We start from the raw sequence: 20,365 nt of genomic DNA, 5'->3' as shown, positions 1-20,365 counted from the left end.
CTGGATGCATATTATTGGACTTGTTTTGGCCTGCTAATGTATTTAATTATTTACATACTTAGTTTTGTTTGCCCAAACCAGCTCCAGCATAAGACTAAAAGCAGCTTAACATTATCAAAGAACATCATCACTGATTAGCCTAGCCTATTCTAATGCAAGTTTATGCATTTTAAAAAATATTCGCGTTATAAGAGAAGCTGTCTATACTGTATGATGAATAAATCTCTTACCACACACTGCACACGTCTAGGGCATGTTACGTCTCCGACACGGCAACCGGAGCAGATCGTGGCTTCGGCATGTGTTTCGACACCCTGTACGGCACGTTACAGCTCTGAAGCGGCCACTCTTGTCAATGCTTGTGTTTATACCTGCCGCGCTGTGGCTTGTTGAAGCGGTCCTCCGCGCTGCATCGCTAAAGTTAGGCTGATCCCTACCCTCCCTCCAACAAATCGAATTTCTGTTGGTGGGATTTATTTTAATGATATTCTAATGGACCGCATTGTGACATCATTGCATGCGGAAAACAAACGTTGTAGTCCAAAGGAGCTGTTCATTGTAGTTCTTGAAAAGGGATTTTTTAAAAACGATGTATCTCCTTTTGGAGTGGACTTTGAGATTTTTAACTTTGTAGATATTTTTTATGCCCAAAGATACACACCACACACTGACGAAAGTTTAAAAACTTTGGGGTTTCCATGTTTTCTACAAAATCAAGGGTGTATGACGTCATTGGCAGGCGACGCAATGACACGGTCTGTTATACTAGTTAAAATTGCTTATTTCTCTGGATTTAAACATTCAGAGATTTGGGATAATGTAAGTACACAAGTCAGCAGAATATATAACACTGTTTTAGTGGTTTTTGGATATTTTAATAAAAAAAAACTTACATATTGTGCCTTTAATAGGCTATTCTGAGTATTAAAAATAAGTATAAATCTCCTAAGTTTAGTGCTTTTAAGCATTGAGTTATCCAAAATGATAACTCAAGGCAGTAACAATTTAAACAATATATTTTAATAATAAACTTATTTGTTGGATCATCAGTCATCAGCTGATTGCTCACTAAAAAACCCACAGATCGTGTTTTTAGGCCATTTGAAGTTTGATGTTGACTTGACAAAGTGGTGATATCTAAGCGTGTGAGTTGTTTACTTACTCTTTTATTAGTCTTCCCGTTAACACCATTATATTGTTCATTCAGACTGATTCGCAAATGCGGAACGTGCACGAACACAAGAGGCGGGATTTATCGCATGAACCAATCATAACCAGTTGTAGTCATATCGCGATGGAGGTATTGCCTCCTTTCACGTGAGTTTCCCCCAGACAAACTCAACGCACGCTTTTGAGAGGCTGTTAAAAGTTAATGGGCTCAGGGGAGGTGAGAGAGACGCGGACTCCTGCTGTAACATTACCTGCTGGTGTCACTGTTGGACAGTTTGATGTTAGAAAAAACAAAAAAGCGAGTGATTTATATGCTTTTTAAGTCATATTTTATGATATGTTGTTTTATTTTTGTACTATGAATTTTTTTGCTTCCTCGGAAATACCCCTGATATATATATATGTATATATATATAAGTATTGCTCCTTTGCATTGTAGTCAGGTGAGGCTGATGATGGAGGACGTGTCAGGCCCCCGGTCCTGCACTGCAAAGCCCCCCCCGCAGTCTGCTGGAATGGAAGAAGAGAGTCAAGTCTGAGTACATGAGGTTAAGACAGTTGAAACGCTTCCGCAAAGCTGAGGAGGTCAAGGTAGAAGTTCTTTTGCAGCATTGTTTTACTATATAAGTTATTGTGTATTTCTGTTCTCTCATTTCTAAAAGTATTTTTAACATACACTGCCATTAAAAAGGTTGGGGTCAGTAAGATTTTTTTTAAGCAATTAGTAATTTTATTCAGCAAGAATGTATTGATCAAAGGTGGGAGTAAATAATTTATAATGATACAAAAGATTTCAGTTTCGAATAAATGCTGTTCTCTGAACTTTTTATTCATTAAAAATCCTAAAGAATCAGCTTTTTAAAATATTCCAATGTGACACTGAAGACGGAAGTAATGACTCCTGAAAATTCAACTTTGCATCACATGAATAATTATTTGTAAAAGTTTTAAAGTATTAAAGTTGTAATAAAGTTGTATTTTAAGTTGTAATAAAATTTTACAACATTATTGTTTTACTGTATTTTTTTATCAAATAAATGCAGCTTTAGTGAGCATATTTAAAAAACATCAAAAAAATAAAATAAAATCTTACCAAAACCAAACTTTTGAATGGTAGTGCATTTCTTTTAGATTTTTTTAATCATTCTGCCTTCCTTGATTTATTTTCTATGCTATTCTAATTGCAAAACATGGCTTTAAATAACTATGAAGCTTTGTTTTTTTTACAGGCTCTATTCCAGTCGAATCGCCGCAAGATTGAAGAAAGAACTGAGCTGCTGAATGAGGAATGGTCCAAGCTCCGAATCCAGTCCATTCCCCTCTCCACAACCAGTGGCTCTCTGCCCAACAAAAAGGCAAGAATGACACAGCTGGGGGCCTCGACCACCACTAACCAGTGTCAGTCATCTTGCATCTGCTGTATGACACTAGATAGCTTTACTATGAATTGCCCCCCCTAGCTGATTTATGAGCTGAGTCAATAGAAGCCAGCTTTGCCTCACCATTTTCCAAACATAATTTATTCTTACAAAATGCCAGTAATGACTCAGGATCAGGTGCCACAGTTCGTCTTCCATTTCCTGCAGAACCTACTTTATCATATCCTACCTGACAAGCGTTTAGATCAATCTAATGATGTTATTAATGGACTGACTGTGGCACAGTTAACCTCCAATTAATTACTCAGTGCAAATATTACCAGAAGGCCAGTAAAATGCAGAAAAGTGTGGGGTTTTCTCTTCATAAACTTGCTCTGTTGCCAACAATGTATTTGTATGTTTGCCAAGCCAGAGCTCAGTATCTAAAACTCCTGTGATATCCACTATAAAAGCAGCCAGCGGGCAAAGCAAAGCTTAGTTCTCTGTGGAATACAGAGAGACTGCTCAACATACCAGCACAGCTGGATCCTGCATGCAGCAGTGCTGGAAAACAATACCATGCTTGATGTTTTTTAGATAGTACCAGACCAAATATTTTGACTAGTGGATTATGATTTTGGTGACAAGTGTAATTGCCTCGGGCACACATTTGGTCCCACTTCAATTCTTCTCGATTTATGACATTTCTATCACTGGTTTGGTGTGGGATTAAATTCTTTCATTATTTATTCACCCTCATGTTGTTCCAGTTTGACTTTTTTTTCCTTGTGAAACAAAAGGAGACATTGAATACTGCTTTTATACGATTAAGCATCACTAAAGCTTTCAAACTTCAAAAACAACACAAAAGCATCATAAAAATATCATAAAATAGTCTGTACAATTAGTGCCCTATGTTCCTTCTGAAACAATGCAAGCTTTGAGTGATTAACAGACAAAACTATAAAATAAGTTGTTATTTTCTCACACATTTCTGTGTTTATGAAAGAACTTTTGGTGACGGATTTGCAAATCTTTTTAATGAATCATGTGATCCAGTTCACCAAATGTCTGAATGTTCTGGCCACAAATCAGCCTCATCTGGTTCTCAGGTTTAGCTTGACTCAAAAGATTTATAGCTATCATATGGCTTCAGGAAATGCAGACTTGGAATACAATGCATGCTTTTGCATCCTTTTTGAAGCTTAAAAGCTTGTTGTAAAATGCATTAAAAAGTGCCTAGTTTGATTCTTGAAAGTTCTCCTTTTTCCCAGAAGAAAGAAAGAACAATTCAATTGATGACAGTATTTTCTTTTTAAGTAAACTTTTTCTTTTAATGATACACAACTTTTTTAAAGAGATATATTCAGTAATCTGTGAGTACTCTAGGGAAAATGTATTAAAATACAACTAATGTAAATTAATGTATTCAAATTGCATTGGCTAATTAACATATCCAGGACTAAAGCAATTTAACGGTCCTCTATTAGTTTCGAGTGACACTTTGACTTGTCTTCTGTTTTCCTGTCTTCCCTTTCTTGTCCAATCACAGTTGTGCATGGTAGAGTCTGGCTTTCCGTCTTTTCCGAACCAGGCAGTTGCCATGCGTCCCTTGACAACTGTTGCTGGGATACCATTCATGTACTCCTGGTCCCCTTTGCAGCAGAACTTCATGGTACTGGATGTGGACAATAAGCGCACACACATTAACACACATAAAAAGCACTCAATCATGATCACCATTAGAAGCCTGCGTCTGCAGAAAAAAGAAGAAGAGAGAGAGAGAGAGAGAGAGAGAGAGAGATGAAAATAGAAGAAAAGCATCATTTTATGACAGTGGTCATTTTGAAAGTAGGTCACCCTGCAGCAGCGCATTCACATGTTCTGACAGCTCTAAGCATGTGTTTTTGAAATCATCTCTCAGGTAGAGGAGGATGTGCGTCTTTAAACGCCTACACTCACTACGCTCACTTAAACGCACAAATATAGGCGAACACAAAAAAACAGCCACCCACAGTGCACATTTACAATATCGTTGTGCATTTATCTCTCATTGGAATAACCACACTGATGCATGAATATATATGGAACATGTCTTTATATAAATCAATAAAATCACAGAAAATCACTTTCTTTGTTTCTGAGGTGGAAGATGAGACATTTCTGCACAATATACCCTACATGGGAGATGAGGTGTTGGAACAGGATGAAGCATTCCTGGAAGAGCTTATTGACAATTATGACGGGGTGCATGGAGACAGAGGTGAGCATCACAATATGTATTTATACACATTACCAGAGGCATCGCTAGACCTGAGCTAGATGTTCGCACAAATCATTCGTGATCCAGCTGCACTTACAGCAGAAGTGAGTATAAGGGTTTTTTATGAGTCTTTGCGATCGCCTTTCCTAATAACGTGCTAGTTAGCAAGTTCAGTGGCTAAACGTGACTAAATGCGGTGTCACTCCACAGAGAGAAGAGAGGGGAGGGGCGAGCAGAGCTCATTAACATTTAAAGCAACCTCGACCGGAACAGGATGATTTTTGCAGAGCTGATTTTGGCAAGTTAAAAAAGGTGTTGTTTTACACTACCATTGAGAATTTTAACCAAAGACTTTTCATTAAGACCCTAAAGAATCATATCAACTTGTGGAAAATGGGCATCCGATGTCAGAAAAAATGATGTCCGTTCACAGTGACTCGTTTCGGTGCATGGCTCTTTAAATGATAATGAGCTACTGCTACTTTTTTTATCTGCTTTTTTTGTGTATTTGGTACCATGTTACCATCAAAATGTTGGCGCAAATGCAAAAAAATGGCGGACTGTGTACAACTGGCTGAGGGTGGATATTAATATGGGACAGTTGGTCAGCGGTTGTGGGAGGGCCTGAGCAATATGGCGTCATAATGTTAAGAAACTCAAAGTGGCTTGATAATTGAGACTGTTTCGTTTTTTCTGCAATAAAAAAAGTGGATTGGATTTTTATCATTATAGAGTGGTTGTGTCCACACACTTCTAAGACACATTTATATGTAAACACCATGTGAAAGTGAATTTTGGATCCAATGTCCCCTTTAAAGGCATTCTTTATTATTTTTGTAAGTTTCATATGGTCACCAAGGCTGTATTTTTAATGAAAAATACAATAAAACAGTTATAAGGTGAAATATTACAATTTAAAATAGCCTGTGTTTTTATATTTGAATATGTTTTAAAATGTCATTTATTTCTATGATGGTAAAGATTAATTTTAAGCAGCCATTACTTCAGTCTTTAGTCTCACGTGATCCTTCAAAATGATTCTAATATGCCGATTTGCTGCAGAAACATTTCTTATTATTAATAATGTTGAAAACAGTTGTGCTGCTTAATATTTTTATTCTATAGCAGGTTCAAAAGAACACTATTTATGTGAAATATAAGACATTTGTAACATTATAAATGTCTAAAATGTCACTTTTGATCAGTTCTTTAAAAATAAAATTTAACAGTAGTGTACATGCTAATCAGTATATCACTTGAATGTGAATGTTAGACAGGCAGTTTGTGTATGTAAGTATCTTGTATCCTGATAACAGAAGGAGGCTTCATAAATGATGAGATCTTTAAAGAGCTGGTGGAGGCACTGAGCCAATACTCAGACCCAGAGGAAGAGGAGGAGGAAGAGCCCTCAGAGAGAACAGAAAATAAGGAGGAGGAGGAGAAAGGGATGCAGAAAACTACAGCTGAAGGACCAGAAGAGTCAAAAGTGGGCTTCTTCAAAAGGAAGAGGAGGAACACTGCTGAAGGTGAGTTATAATGGAATAATTATTATAATAAAATTAAATGTAAAAATATATATGATTTATTGCATTTAGAAAATCTATGAATTGTTTAATTTTATTATTTAATGTTATTCATTAAACATGAAACATTTTTAAAACACGTTTACTGACCAAAATATATATAAAAAAGACCTCTAAATAAATAAATAAAATATTTTGAGTACCGTTTGTTGTGTCAGATTACAATAGAATTAGGGTTTTCAATAGACAATCGGTGGTGTAGCAACATACAACCACTGAAACTAAAGTAGGATTTCATTGGTTTAACAACAAACAGGCTAGAGCTCACAAACATTGCCCATCAGATCAGCTTCTGTGTCTCTGTGTCTGTGTGCAATTGTTTGCTCTGAGTGTCGCCTCTATTCCCAGTGAGGGCTGGACAAACCTGTTTGTTCATTCAGTTTGTTTTAGGACAGTATCCAGTTACGGTACACCCTGACCCTTACACATGCACACACACATAAGCACATGCACTACTCTACTTTTGCTTTAGAAGTCAAAATCAGGACAATGCTGATTTTGGTCTTGCTTTTCCCTCAATAGGTAGAGAGCTCTCCGCCAATAAGAAGATTCCTCATGACAAGATTTTCACAGCTATTGCATCCATGTTTCCATACAAAGGCACGATGGAGGAGCTGAAGGACAAGTAGGCCACTCTGTTCATTTTTTTTTTTTTTTAGAAAAAAAAACATGAGACAGTCTTCCAAATGCACACCATTTAGATTATACAGTAATGGCTAGGCTGATCCAACAACATCTGTCAATATTTTTAAAAGTGAAACTTTATTACATATAAATATGAAGTGTGTATTTTAATAACAGCTGTTTTCAAACTTTTTTTTAGCATTCCCCTGTCTCCCATTGCTTGGACAAACAGATTTTGCTTGTTTTAGTGATTTTAAGTTCATTTCATTTACATTAAAGGAATAGTTCATCTAAAGCAACACAGTCGACGCATTCAAGGCCCAGAAAGGTAGTAGGGACATCATTAAAATACTCCATGTGACATCAGTGGTTCAACCTTAATATTATGAAGCTACAAGAATACTATTTTAACAACGACCTTACTACCTTTCTGGGCCTTGAACGTGATCATAGCATAGCTATGTATTCAAAGTCATAAATCACTCAGATTTCATTAAAAATATCTTAATTTGTGTTCAGAAGATGAACAAAGGCCTTACAGGTTTGGAATGAGGGTGAGTAATTAATAACAGAATTTTCTTTTTTGAGTGAACTTACCCCTTTAATTTCAAAGTTAAACACACTTTACACAATGCTGTCCCAAACAAAATCTTTTATTCACCCAGAGTATGCATCCATATTGGCAAACCTAACATTCATGCACATTCTTCACATGACTAGGAAAGAATATGTCATGCCACCTTAATGCTGTGGTAAATGAAGGTTCATGGGAAGTTCCTCAGGCTCTGCTGTCAGCTGGCTGTGCAGCCCCCGCAGCAGCAGTGGAAACAAAAACCAGTCACAGTCTGTGTTATCATCCAACTGTTTACCGTTTCATGTCATTATTGTTCATTCCACCAGCTGTGCTCATTTTATTTCTTTCCGCTGGCTGGGGGAAATCTGTGGGTGAGAGTCGTATTTAATGGCCTGTTATGCATGTAAAACAAATTCAGCACTTTAAAGGGATGGTTCATCCAAAACAGAACATTCTGTCATCATTTTATTCGCCTCAAACTTGTATGGCTTTCTTTTTATCTTTCTCTTTGGACCAAAAAATACACCAAAATATTGCTTAAATACACACAGCACAACCACTCATTGTAACTACGGCTGCTAATGTGGTTTTGGAAAAAGATGAGGATGAGTCAATAATTGCACTGTTCTCCCACATACGCCACCGTTCAAAGTTTAGGGCCAGATTTTTTATTATTTTTTTAAATAAACATTAATAATGTTACAAGAGATTTCTATTCCAAATAAATTCTGTTTTTTCCCCAAATTATTCAGGAAAAAATATAAAGCAACACTTCAAAACACACAACTGTTTGATAAACAATAATAAGAAATAATTCTTGAGCAGCAAATCAACATATATTAGAATATTTTCTGAAAGATCGTGATACTGAAGACTAGAGTAATTTTGCGGAAAATTCAGCTTTGACACCACAGAAATAAATTACATCTTAAATATATTAAAATAGAAAACAGATATTTCAAATTGTAATAATCTTTCATAATATTACACTTTTTACTGTATTTTTGACCAAATAAATGCAGACTTGGTGAGCATAAGAGACTGTCAACCCCTGACGTTTTACTGTAGTGTCAATTTAGTGTGTTTTGCTGTTACAAATGATAATGTAGCTGTATTTTTCTCTCTCTCTTCAGATATAAAGATCTCCTGGAGCCATCCAGCCCTGTGAAGCTGCCTCCTCTCTGCACGCCCAACATGGACGGCCCCTTTGCCAAATCTGTTCAGAGAGAGCAAAGTCTGCACTCCTTTCACACACTTTTCTGTCGCCGCTGCTTTAAATACGACTGCTTCTTGCACCGTAAGAAATTATAATGTCCTTCTCTGGTCTTCTGACTTTTTGTGTTTATTTAAATGGAGAGAGCGATGCTAAATCTGTCCTTCAGTATGTTTTGTACAATTATGTACAATGCAATCATTTTCAAATATGATACCGTATGGTACAATCTTCATCAGTACATCAAACATACAGATATGCCCTGTTTAAACCTAGAATAAAGTTTGTCTGAAATGATCTGCTGACCAGTGGTCAGTTGAGTATTATACTACATTTAGTATAATTATAATTATGCTATATTTAGCATTGACCAGTGATCACTTATGATTGAATCATCCAAAATGGATGTAAATGAAAAGTACTGTTGTTTGTGTTCAGCTTTCCATGCATCTCCTAATGTATATAAGAGGAAGAATAAAGAGATCCGAATGGAGACGGAGCCCTGTGGACTGGACTGCTTTCTGCTGCAGGTACAGCTTTCTAAGTACAGTTGAGATCAAAAGTTTACATCCCCCTTGCAGAATCTGCAAAATGTTAATTATTTTACTAAAATAAGTGGGATCATACAAAATGCATGTTATTGTTTATTTAGTACTGACCTGAATAAGATATTTCACATAAAAGATGTTCACAAATAGTCCACAAGAGAAAATGATAGTTGAATTTATAAAACTGACCCTGTTCAAAAGTTTACATTGATTGATTCTTAATACTGTGTTGTTACCTGAATGATCCACAGCTGTGTTTTTATTTTGTTTGTTTCGTGATAGATGTTCATGAGTCCCTTGTTTGTCCTTAACAGTTAAACTGCCTGCTGTTCTTCTGAAAAATCCTTTAGGTCTCACAAATCATTTGGTTTTTCAGCATTTTTGTTTATTTGAACCCTTTCCAACAATGACTGTATGATTTTGAGATCCATCTTTTCACACTGAGGACAACTGAGGGACTCATATGCAACTATTACAGAAGGTTCAAACACTCACTGACGCTCCAGAAGGTAAAAACATGCATTAAGAGCCAGAGGGTGAAAACTTTTGAACAGAATAAAGATGTGTACATTTTTTTTTTTTTTTTTGCCTAAATATAATATCATGAGCCTAGGTTAAATGTATAATTTCAATGAATTTATAATTTAATTAAAATAGAATTTAATATTTATTTTTCTTTACCCCTTCTTTGGTCACAGAAAGGGGCAAAAGAGTTTGCTGATCAAAATATGCAGAGGTCCCAAAGGCCACGGCGTCGGCGGCGACAGCCCCGCCCCTCGAGTTCATGTGGCCCCACCCCCTCGGGCTCTGGCGAGGAGGGAAAAGAAGGAGACAGCGACCATGAGACCACCAGCTCCTCAGGTACACCACACCTTAATGTACAGCAGATAAAGAGTTAACAGTTTGTCCAGACCAAAATAACACAGATGAAACACACAGCCAAACCTTCCCTTGCCAAAAATAACTCTCGACCCATGGTGAGTTGTTTGTCTAAATTGCAACAGAGACTTCAATGAAAATGTTTATAGAAGCAAAGAAACATTATTAGTGGTGCCTGTTAAAGTAATAATTATTATATTAGCCTGTCGGATAATAAAACAGGAAAAACAATTCTACAGATGTATATTTAAGGGAGGGATTCGAGTCATATCTAGAGAATATAATAGAGATTTTGGGACTAAGCTGTTTTGTCTTTAGTCAGTAAACGAACACCTAAAATCATCACATCCTAGCAATTATCAGAACACCCTAGTAACCAAATAACAAATGCATGAACAACAATGCAGAATTTAATAACATTGTCGAATATAATCTTTAGCAAATCTAAATAGATATCTATTTTCATACTGTATATTACAATGTTGTGATGGCCAAATTCACTTGTAGCATTTAAAATCACTATTTTTGTTTTTCATTTTATTCCTGTGATGGCAAATCTGAAATTTCAGCAGCCATTACTCCAGAAATCATTCTAGCATGTTCATTTGGTGCTTAAGTGACAAATAATACTGTCATTAATGTTAAAAATAGTTGTGCTTCTTATTATTTTTGTCAAAAACATGACATTTTATTTTAGGATACTTCGATTTATAGAATGTTATAGAAAACAGCATTTATTTGATATAAAAATTCTTTCATAACATTATAAATAGCAGTAAATTGCTGTAAGATGACCAGAACGATGGTAAATATAAAAATGCGCTGTTTACACAGGCATTGACGTTCTGTCTTTTTACTGGTGAAGCACCATTTACACATCAGTTTCAAAATACCGGTAAATTCTGTGATAGCATTAACTGGAAATGACCTCTAAACGGTGTTGTGTACGTAAACATGGAGGGTTAAAGCGGTCAGTGTTTACTAGGGGTGGGAGAAAAAATCGATTCTCCGATGCATCTGTGATTCTCTCTCAGAATTGGAACAGATCGTGAAATGCCTGAAGATTCCCACCCCTAGTGTTTACGTTCACATTCACATTCATGCAGCTTTTTTTGGCCCAGAGACATCATATTAGACAACTTTAAACCGAACTTCAAAGCATAGAGTAAATGCATCATCTGCGTCAGAATGTTGTGATTAGCCCAGAGTAGCTATCTTACATCAGCACATTCACACAGAGCACATTACCAGTAATTTACTAGTAATGTTACAACTTCTCATACTGGTAAATTGCCAGAATGACTTTACTGGTATTTTTGAAAAGGTCCTGTTCACACATGATCTCTAAACTGTAATTTATCAGCACAGACTGTGTGTAAAAAGTGCTAATGTCTTTACTGTTACTTTGGATCAATTTAATGCATCCTTGCTGAATGAAAGTAATTTCTTAAATAATCGTACTGACCTTAAACCTTTTAACAGTAGGGAATTTAGACAAAATAGTATAGACAGTGTATTTAATAAGACGATATGAAAAACCAGCCGCTGCTAATCAGTTTTACACATTATTTTAATTATTTACAGATTATATAATTTACAGATATTATTCACCCCCTTGTCATCCAAGATGTTCATATCTTTCTTTCTTCAGTCATAAAGAAATTGTTTTTTTTTTTTTTTGAGAAAAACATTTCAGGAATGTTCTCCATATAGTGGACTTCAGTGGTGCCCGCAAGTTTGAACTTCCAAAATGCAGTTTCAGTGCAGCTTCAAAGGGCCCTAAACGATCCCAGCCGAGGAAGAAGGGTCATATCTAGCAATACAATTGGTTATTTTCTAAAAAAAATTAAAATTTATATACTTTTTAACCTCAAATGCTCATCTTGGCTGGGATCGTTTAGGGCCCTTTGAAGCTGCACTGAAACTGCATTTTGGAAGTCCACTATATGGAGAACATTCCTGAAATGTTTTCCTCGAGAAACATAATTTCTTTATGACTGAAGAAAGAAAGACATGAATATCTTGGACGACAAGGGGGGTGAGTAAATTATATGAAGTTTTTGTTCTGGAAGTGAACTTCTCCTTAAGTAAAGAGTATTTGAATGAAAACCTCACATTTTGCTATGTGCATATTTGTGTGTCAGAGGGTAATTCTCGATGTCCCAGTCCTGCCAAACTGAGACCAGGGGAGGAAGGAACAGAGGAGTCAGATTCACCTCCTCAGTGGAGCGGAGCAGAGGAGTCTCTGTTCAGAGTCCTGCACGGCACATATTACAACAACTTCTGCTCTATTGCACGTCTCATTGGTACCAAGACATGTAGAGAGGTACGCACACAAAAACAAACAGGAGGTCAAGTATGTGTCCTTTGCTTGTTTGGTAACTCTTTGGTAATGGAGTTTGTTAATGCAGATCTAAAGTGAATTCAATTGTATTAAATGTGTGGAAAGTTCTACAGTATTTACTAGGGCTGGGCGATAATTTGATAAAACAAAATAAAGATTTCAATAAATGTTCGATATAATTTTTATGTGCCAAAAGCGGAAAGAAACAGCACGATTCAAATACGGACCGTTTATCCACTCTGGCCAAAGTTCAAACTGCCGCACTGCGCGAACTCAGTAGAGTGGATGCATTTACTCCGTCACGCGAGCACTAAACAGCGCTGTGAGATCCAGTGTGAAACACTTGAATTCAGCGATGAACACAAATGACTCTGTGATTCAAACTAGTTTAAAGCTGTGTGCGACGAGACAGTCAGAAGACTTTTCAATCTACACATTGCCATCATTCAACATGGATTTACTGTAGTAACACTCACTGCACCATGGTATTGTGGAAGAAATGTGGGATATTCACATTGAATTTTATTACAGGAGGAATGGTATATAATTATAGTATGTATGTATTTGTCATTAAGCTATAGCATGTGTGCATTTATACTGAATGTTTTTAGACTACCGTTTTTCAGGCTATAGTGCTACTTAAAAAAATATGTAGTTATATTTTTACCATGGTATTGAGGTACCATTATGTGTGGTTTTAAAAGGTATGCTTGCTACTATGGGAGACCAATGCTTAAAAAAAAGGGGGTCAGAATAAATTTAGGTTAAAATGAGGTTGCTACAATTTTTACAGATGTTACTGATTGATAATGAAAAATTTACCTCTGCATCCTCAAGCTACTATCAAATGTGCATTTCTAAGAGACAAAAAAAATGATATTTTTATCATTTCATATTAATAATAATAATAATAATTATTATTATTATTATTATTACTTGTTATTGTTATTATTATTATTATTAATATTATCATTATCATTATCAGGCAACCCAAACCAGTTTCTTGATTTGAAACAATATAATTCATTAGAACATGCAGAAATTAATTTTTCTATTTAGATACTTATTTTGTTAAGGAAAATGGTCTGGTTTCTACAACAAAAATCTGACTTTCAACTTGAAAGAAATAAAGATTTGACATTTATTTTGATAATTATTGATACTGACTGATATGAAAAAAATTATCGTGATAATTTTTTTGCCCATATCGCCCAGCCCTAGTATTTACTCAAAAGCAGAGACAACAAAAATGTGTCCATTTAAATGTACGACTGTGTGCCTGTGTGTTTTTCCCAGAAAGACTGTGGTTTGGCTAACTGGAAACGTGATTACCTCGAATCATGTGTTTTTCTTTCATTTAGGGAATGGTCCAAATCTTTTTCTAGAAGAGTGTTGTTTTGATTGTGTGTTTGTGTGTGTGTGTGTGTGTGTGTATGCGTGTTAGTGTGTGTGAGAGCCCATATGGCAAAGATCAACATGATAATGAGTGGTTACGTCTCAGTTGGGTTTCAAAGTTCTGACTAACGCACATTAAGTGTTCATGGGATAGTGATGCAGTGTGTCTGTGTGTGTGGGTGTGAGTGTCATATGTTGCAATGCATGTGATTATGTATGATTTTCTGTCAGGTTTACGAGTTCGCAGTCAAAGAGGTGCTGATTCACCGTGTTCCGCTGGAGGATGGTGGGATCTCACCTCAGAAGAAAAAACGAAAGCACAGGCAAGATGTTAACACACCTTCAACTGGCAGTTAGATTCATGCTGTTATAAGCTGGATGTTACACTGGCAGCAAAATACTAATATTAGATCTCAACAATGTTTCTGTTTGCTTGATAGATTATGGGCAAAGATACAGCTGAAGAAAGGTAAGACTCTCAACTTCAGTACCAGACTGAGATGAGGTTTCAGTGGTTTGGCAGCTTCAGGAATGGACAAATAGAAGGAAAAGTTAGGGAGATGTCTGTAGTTAGGGAGATTATTCTGGCTGGTGGTTAGAAGTCAGACAAATTGCATTTATTAAATTAATAGTCAGTTTAATGGTTTGCTCATGTGCATGTACTTATTGCCCTAGTAAAAAAGTAATAGATTTAAAATGCATTTATTTTATACTAAGTATAGTTCAAGTCTATTAACATATGTTCTGACATATCGCTTGATACTTACTGATATAGAAATTATAAAAAAAGTTGTAATTAAACTTTATTTGGAGTACTACTTGGAGTACACATTTCTTAATATTAAGTCTAACATATGTTTTAATGTCACTATTGATGAGAATTGTGATCTTTAAATAATATCGCTCTTTGAATGCAAAATATTTAAAGTATACCTATAGTTCCACTTCAGCACAATCAAATATACTCAAGTATATCTTTAGTTGGACTTCAGCACTACTTCTGCACAATTAAAGTGCATTAAGTACAAAATTAGTTGTTCCAATTTAGCAGACTTTAAATATACCAGTTTAGTATACTAAAAGTACAATTGTAGGGTATTTTTATTAAGTACATAATATGTAAATGAATTTGTAGTGTAAATAAATGGATTTTATTGTGTTAAATAAAAGAAATTGTGTTAAAATTGTAAAAGGCATAGATATCATCAGTCAGTTCTAAAATATTTAATTACTATTAAATGTAAATATTAAAATTGCCGTACACTTTACAAAAGGTTCATTTTTTAACAATTAATGCAATAAGACTCAGAGAATTTATTAATCTACATTATATGTTGATGATAGGTAATTGGTGTTTGTTAATAATACATGTAATCAAACCTTATTGTAAAATGTTAGCAGCTTCTGAAAAGTAATTTAAAAAATATGTATGTAGTAATCACAAATGACTGGAATCATAATGGAATGTCTTTGTTCAGAATGAATTGTTCTTATTTCCCTTCCTATTTGTCTTACAGACAACTCATCCAATCAAGTGTACAATTATCAACCATGTGACCACCCTGAGCACCCATGTGATAGCTCCTGCTCATGTGTGATGACACAAAACTTTTGTGAGAAATTCTGCCAGTGCGATCGGGAGTGTGAGTTTAACACAAATGAACATGCAGACACATGCCAAGACATGAAATATATCCAAATTCAAGTATACAGTATTACACTGTTCTAAAATAAAGGGAAAAACAACCACTTTTTGTCTATGAACATTCAAAAATAAAATAACCCTTTCTTTTTTGATATTTAATGAGAATTTGAAGAAAAGCTATTGGTTTTTTACAGTATGCACTGTGAAGTTTTCCTGTCTCTCTCCCTTCATCTTATCTTACATTATAAAAAACTATTTTTTGTGTAGAAACATAATGTCTATAGAATTACATATTTATGTCAATGCTCAATTATTGCTCCTGTTTCCATGTCTTTATACCACTAGAGGGCACCGACAAAACAAGCCCAGATCACTAGCGGTGCAGTGAAGAAATAACACACCATTCTGACCTTTCCTCAAATTACATGATATTGAACATCCATTGATTTTAGGCACAAGAACACCTCAACCATTCACAGGTCACTGTAACCAAGTTCTGCACTGGGTTTTTGTTCTAGGTCAGAATCGGTTTCCAGGCTGTCGCTGCAAGACTCAGTGTAACACCAAGCAGTGTCCGTGTTACCTGGCGGTGCGAGAGTGTGACCCTGACCTCTGCATGACCTGTGGGGCCGCAGACCACTGGGACAGCAAACAGGTCTCCTGTAAGAACTGCAGCATTCAGAGAGGACTCAAAAAGGTATGAAGTACTTTCCAGTGACACTGTAAATGATCTATCTATCTATCTATCTGTCTATCTATCTATCTGTCTGTCTGTCTATCTATCTATCTGTCTGTCTATCTGTCTGTCTGTCTATCTATCTATCTATCTTTAGCTAATATTGTATCTCAACATACTGAAAATCAAGGGGAAATAATTGATACAGATGTTTAGTGATATAAATGTTGTTCAACCTGTTGTGCAGCACCTGCTCCTGGCCCCATCTGATGTTGCAGGTTGGGGTACATATATCAAAGAGCCTGTCCAGAAGAATGAGTTCATCTCTGAGTACTGTGGAGAGGTGTGTGGAAATCACACACATCCCTAATGATGGGCACTAGATGTGATTTTTACGAAAGTTGTATTCTTAGTGATCTGATTAATGCATTGCGTATGTGTGTGTAGCTTATTTCCCAGGATGAAGCAGACAGGAGGGGCAGAATCTATGACAAGTACATGTCCAGCTTTCTGTTCAACTTGAACAATGGTATTGGCTTCACTTTATTATATTATATTATATTATTTAGGTCTGTCACTAACGATTATTTTGGTAATCGAGTAATTGGTTGATTATTCTTACGATTAATCGAGTAATCAGATAATTTTTTGGTGTTAATAAAAATATACCTAAGTGAACAATAGACTTTAAAATGACTTAAAATACTTTTATATTAGCAATAAGGCAATAATAATGGGTTCTAATAAATTATCTAAAGCAAGTAATCATATGGTTTTATTGAACAAAACGGTTAAAATACATAATGTAATAAAACAATATAATCATAACTTATGTACATTGTGTAATATATCAAATGCCTGACGATCGTTTCTACACTTGCACAATCTAATTCTTGTTTAATATTGACTAAACATTTAATTCAAATGTCCACTACATCTTTAATATTTGGCCTCTTCTGTATCATAATAATGCTACAGCCACTGTCATTTCTTGAACAAGAACATGTTGACAGCAAAACATACAGAATGAGGAACTCAGAATGAGGCTTTAAACTTTTATTCTGAATTCACGATGAACAGTTAGCATATTTAGAAGGACAATTATGTATTCTTCTGTGTTCGTGTAAGTTAAATAAGATAAATCTGTTAGAATGGTGCACACTGTTCCCAGATTAACATTATACACAACTCAAACTCACAGCATATGCAAAGATGTAATTTGAGACCCTCCACACATGTAAATGATAACTGTTTGTGTGGAGCAGCATTTACTGTGAGCGGAGCCGCTGTGAGTTGTACGTAACCTACACACTGTCACAAAGGTGTGTGTAAGAAGCGCACGAAGACGAGAATTCAACGACAGGTCTTTTAATAAAGCCAAACAGGGTAATTCCAGACAGATAGGGCAGGTGAACACATCAACATAACCTCGAGATTGGGCCAAGAAACACTGAATTGAATACAACTTATAAAGGGTAGAAAATGAGACACGGACTGGTGAAGGTGATTAACTAATAATGACTTAATGAGGACAGGAAACAGGAACAACCAAATATGGGCACAAGAGGGAGAAACCAACTAAACTGTCCAACGGGGTTGTGACAGTGGGCAAAACCAACACAGACAGTCCAAGGGATGTTACACACGCATATAAATAAAGCGCATATTAAACCTGCAGCGCATATGTTTATTTAATTGAATCCGAGCCTTTGTGAATTCACAATAGCATTATGTTTTATTATGATTTTTAATGGTTTAATAGTTCATGCAGATTTAGAAAATGGTCTAAAAATGCTTTTCATTGATTCTCGTCTGTGAAATGCACCACTTCCAGTATTTTGCTGGTTAACTGACATGGGCAAATGCAGTTGAGGATTTTTTGTACTCTATATTGAGTACTCTAACTGAATCAAGGAATCGTGACAGCCCTAATTATGTTAGAGTTGTCTTTTAGATGTCAATTTGGTGTTTTTAAAATAGTGGTTTTATTTCATTCTAGACTTTGTAGTGGATGCCACACGAAAAGGGAATAAAATACGATTTGCTAACCACTCTGTCAACCCCAACTGTTACGCAAAAGGTATGTTATTTCATCACTTAAAAAATCAAAGTACAACCTTGTGTTGAAGTTATTAAGCATGTTGGTTTGGTGTTGGTTTATATTACAGTTGTCATGGTTAATGGTGATCACCGCATTGGAATCTTTGCCAAGCGAGCCATACAGCGAGGAGAAGAGCTCTTTTTTGACTACAGGTATGTTTTGTTTGTTTCAGCAACATTGGTACATCACAAATGTGTGACCCTGGACCACAAAACCAGTTTTAAGTAGCACGGGTATATTTGTAGCAATAGCCAACAATACATTGTATGAATCAAAATGACAGATTTTTCTGTCACTTTCATGCCAAAAATGATTAGAATATTAAGTAAAGATCATGTTCCATGAAGATATTTTGTAAATATCCTCCCGTTAAGATATCAAAACTTAATTTTTAATTAGTAATATGCATTGCTAAGAACTTCATTTGGACAACTTTAAAGGCGATTTTTCTCAGTATTTTGATTTTTTTGCACCCTCAGATTCCAGATTTCAACCTAACAAACCATACATCAATGGAAAGCTTATTTATTTAGCTTTCAGATGATGTATACATCTCAGTTTCAAACAATCGACCCTTATGACTGGTTTTGTGGTCCAGGGTCACATATACACATATATGCAGTTTCATTTCATTTTGTGATGTCATTATTTTTTTCTGCCTCTCAGGTACAGTCAAGCAGATGCATTGAAGTATGTGGGAATTGAGCGGGAAATTGACATTGTGTAAACATGCTTTCTTTGAGTGTGTCCACATGTACTTGGTAACATCTTTGCCTCCCCACAACACGTTGCACTTCACTGACATCACTGACTGATTTGATGATGCAGTCAAACGATGATGTCACTACCTTAACCTGTGGTTTAATTGAATTGTCCGAACAAGCGTTTTTGTTTACTTCTTTGTTATAACGTTTGTGATGACCTAAAGAAACCAAAAGGTGTCCTCAGATTTACAAATCCACTCCTTCACGTTTGCACTATATGGCCAATAACACCGGATTTTGGTAGACGGCACCATTTTCTCTGTCATGGAAGGAAAAATGACAGTTCAGACAACTGTCATGCAGTGTTTTTTTTTTTTTTTTTTTTTTTTAAATCCCATCTCTCCATTCACAAGGCTCTGTAAACCGCTTCTGAAATAGCTATAACCCCTGTATGCTCAATATATACTGTAACTGCAAACTGAACGCGTCATACTTAGCCGTTGCTGTTATTTCTGGTCAAAACATTCTGTTGTACAACATCAAGCAATATTTCATAGTTACATTTGCACTTATAGTCAGTCAGGTCAGTATCTTCTCTCTTTAGAACAAATTTCAACTCATTTGCAACCTGGTGTCGTTTGATGTTAGCCTGTTACCGTAATGTGCTCTGCTATCTATCTATCTATCTATCTATCTATCTATCTATCTATCTATCTGTCTATCTATCTGTCTATCTATCTATCTATCTATCTATCTGTCTATCTATCTCTTTCTCTCTTAATCAGCTGTAAGCTGCTTGCTGTATTGCACAAAGCTGGCTCATGTTGTCAGAGATTAGCATTCTAGCTAACATAGCACTAAGGCAGTTAATCTTCATCTCTGCTTAAACTGTATGAGGTCAAATATTGTTAATGTTCTGTAGAAATAAACAAAACAAATAACCATATAAACCGACAGACTGAATGTGAACTGTGAGCTAAAGAGTGACTTAAAAGACATTGTTTAGCAGGCTTTTTTTTTTAAGAGTGAACAAAAGAGTGTACAAATTAGGCCTAACAAAAGTTAGGGTTTGGGTTCCATTGTCATATGTTACGTTTTATGTAAAATAAAAAGCTAAACCAAATGAGCATATTTGTTTAACATGCCCTAGAATTGAAACTGCATTTCACATGTCCACTTAATGCAAATATGGGCAATCATTTTGCAAATTCCTAGTATCTTCATATTTATCCCAAAACACTGAATCCTGTGACAAGACACAGGTGGAATTGAATTTCCACATGCATTT

At 35.7% G+C, this 20,365-nt stretch overlaps 1 protein-coding gene across 1 annotated transcript; it reads left to right on the top strand.

Annotated features, from left to right (window-relative positions):
* Window positions 1-1,609: 1,609 nt before the first annotated feature.
* ezh1 (enhancer of zeste 1 polycomb repressive complex 2 subunit) lies at window positions 1,610-20,200 on the top strand. The gene is given in 20 exon segments (XM_051106726.1): window positions 1,610-1,664; window positions 1,666-1,761; window positions 2,400-2,525; window positions 4,081-4,203; window positions 4,674-4,791; window positions 6,108-6,317; window positions 6,897-6,999; window positions 8,706-8,869; window positions 9,224-9,315; window positions 10,032-10,194; window positions 12,357-12,538; window positions 14,183-14,274; window positions 14,392-14,420; window positions 15,469-15,594; window positions 16,115-16,293; window positions 16,520-16,615; window positions 16,720-16,801; window positions 18,272-18,352; window positions 18,441-18,525; window positions 19,040-20,200. Coding segments are annotated over 20 exon segments (2,250 nt in total). The 5' UTR covers window positions 1,610-1,622; the 3' UTR covers window positions 19,101-20,200.
* Window positions 20,201-20,365: the final 165 nt, after the last annotated feature.

This window comes from Labeo rohita, chromosome 3, assembly GCF_022985175.1.
Source record: "Labeo rohita strain BAU-BD-2019 chromosome 3, IGBB_LRoh.1.0, whole genome shotgun sequence".
Taxonomy (NCBI): domain Eukaryota; kingdom Metazoa; phylum Chordata; class Actinopteri; order Cypriniformes; family Cyprinidae; genus Labeo; species Labeo rohita.
The sequence above is the reverse complement of the archived record's forward strand: the minus strand, read 5'-3'. Positions and strand labels throughout refer to the sequence as shown.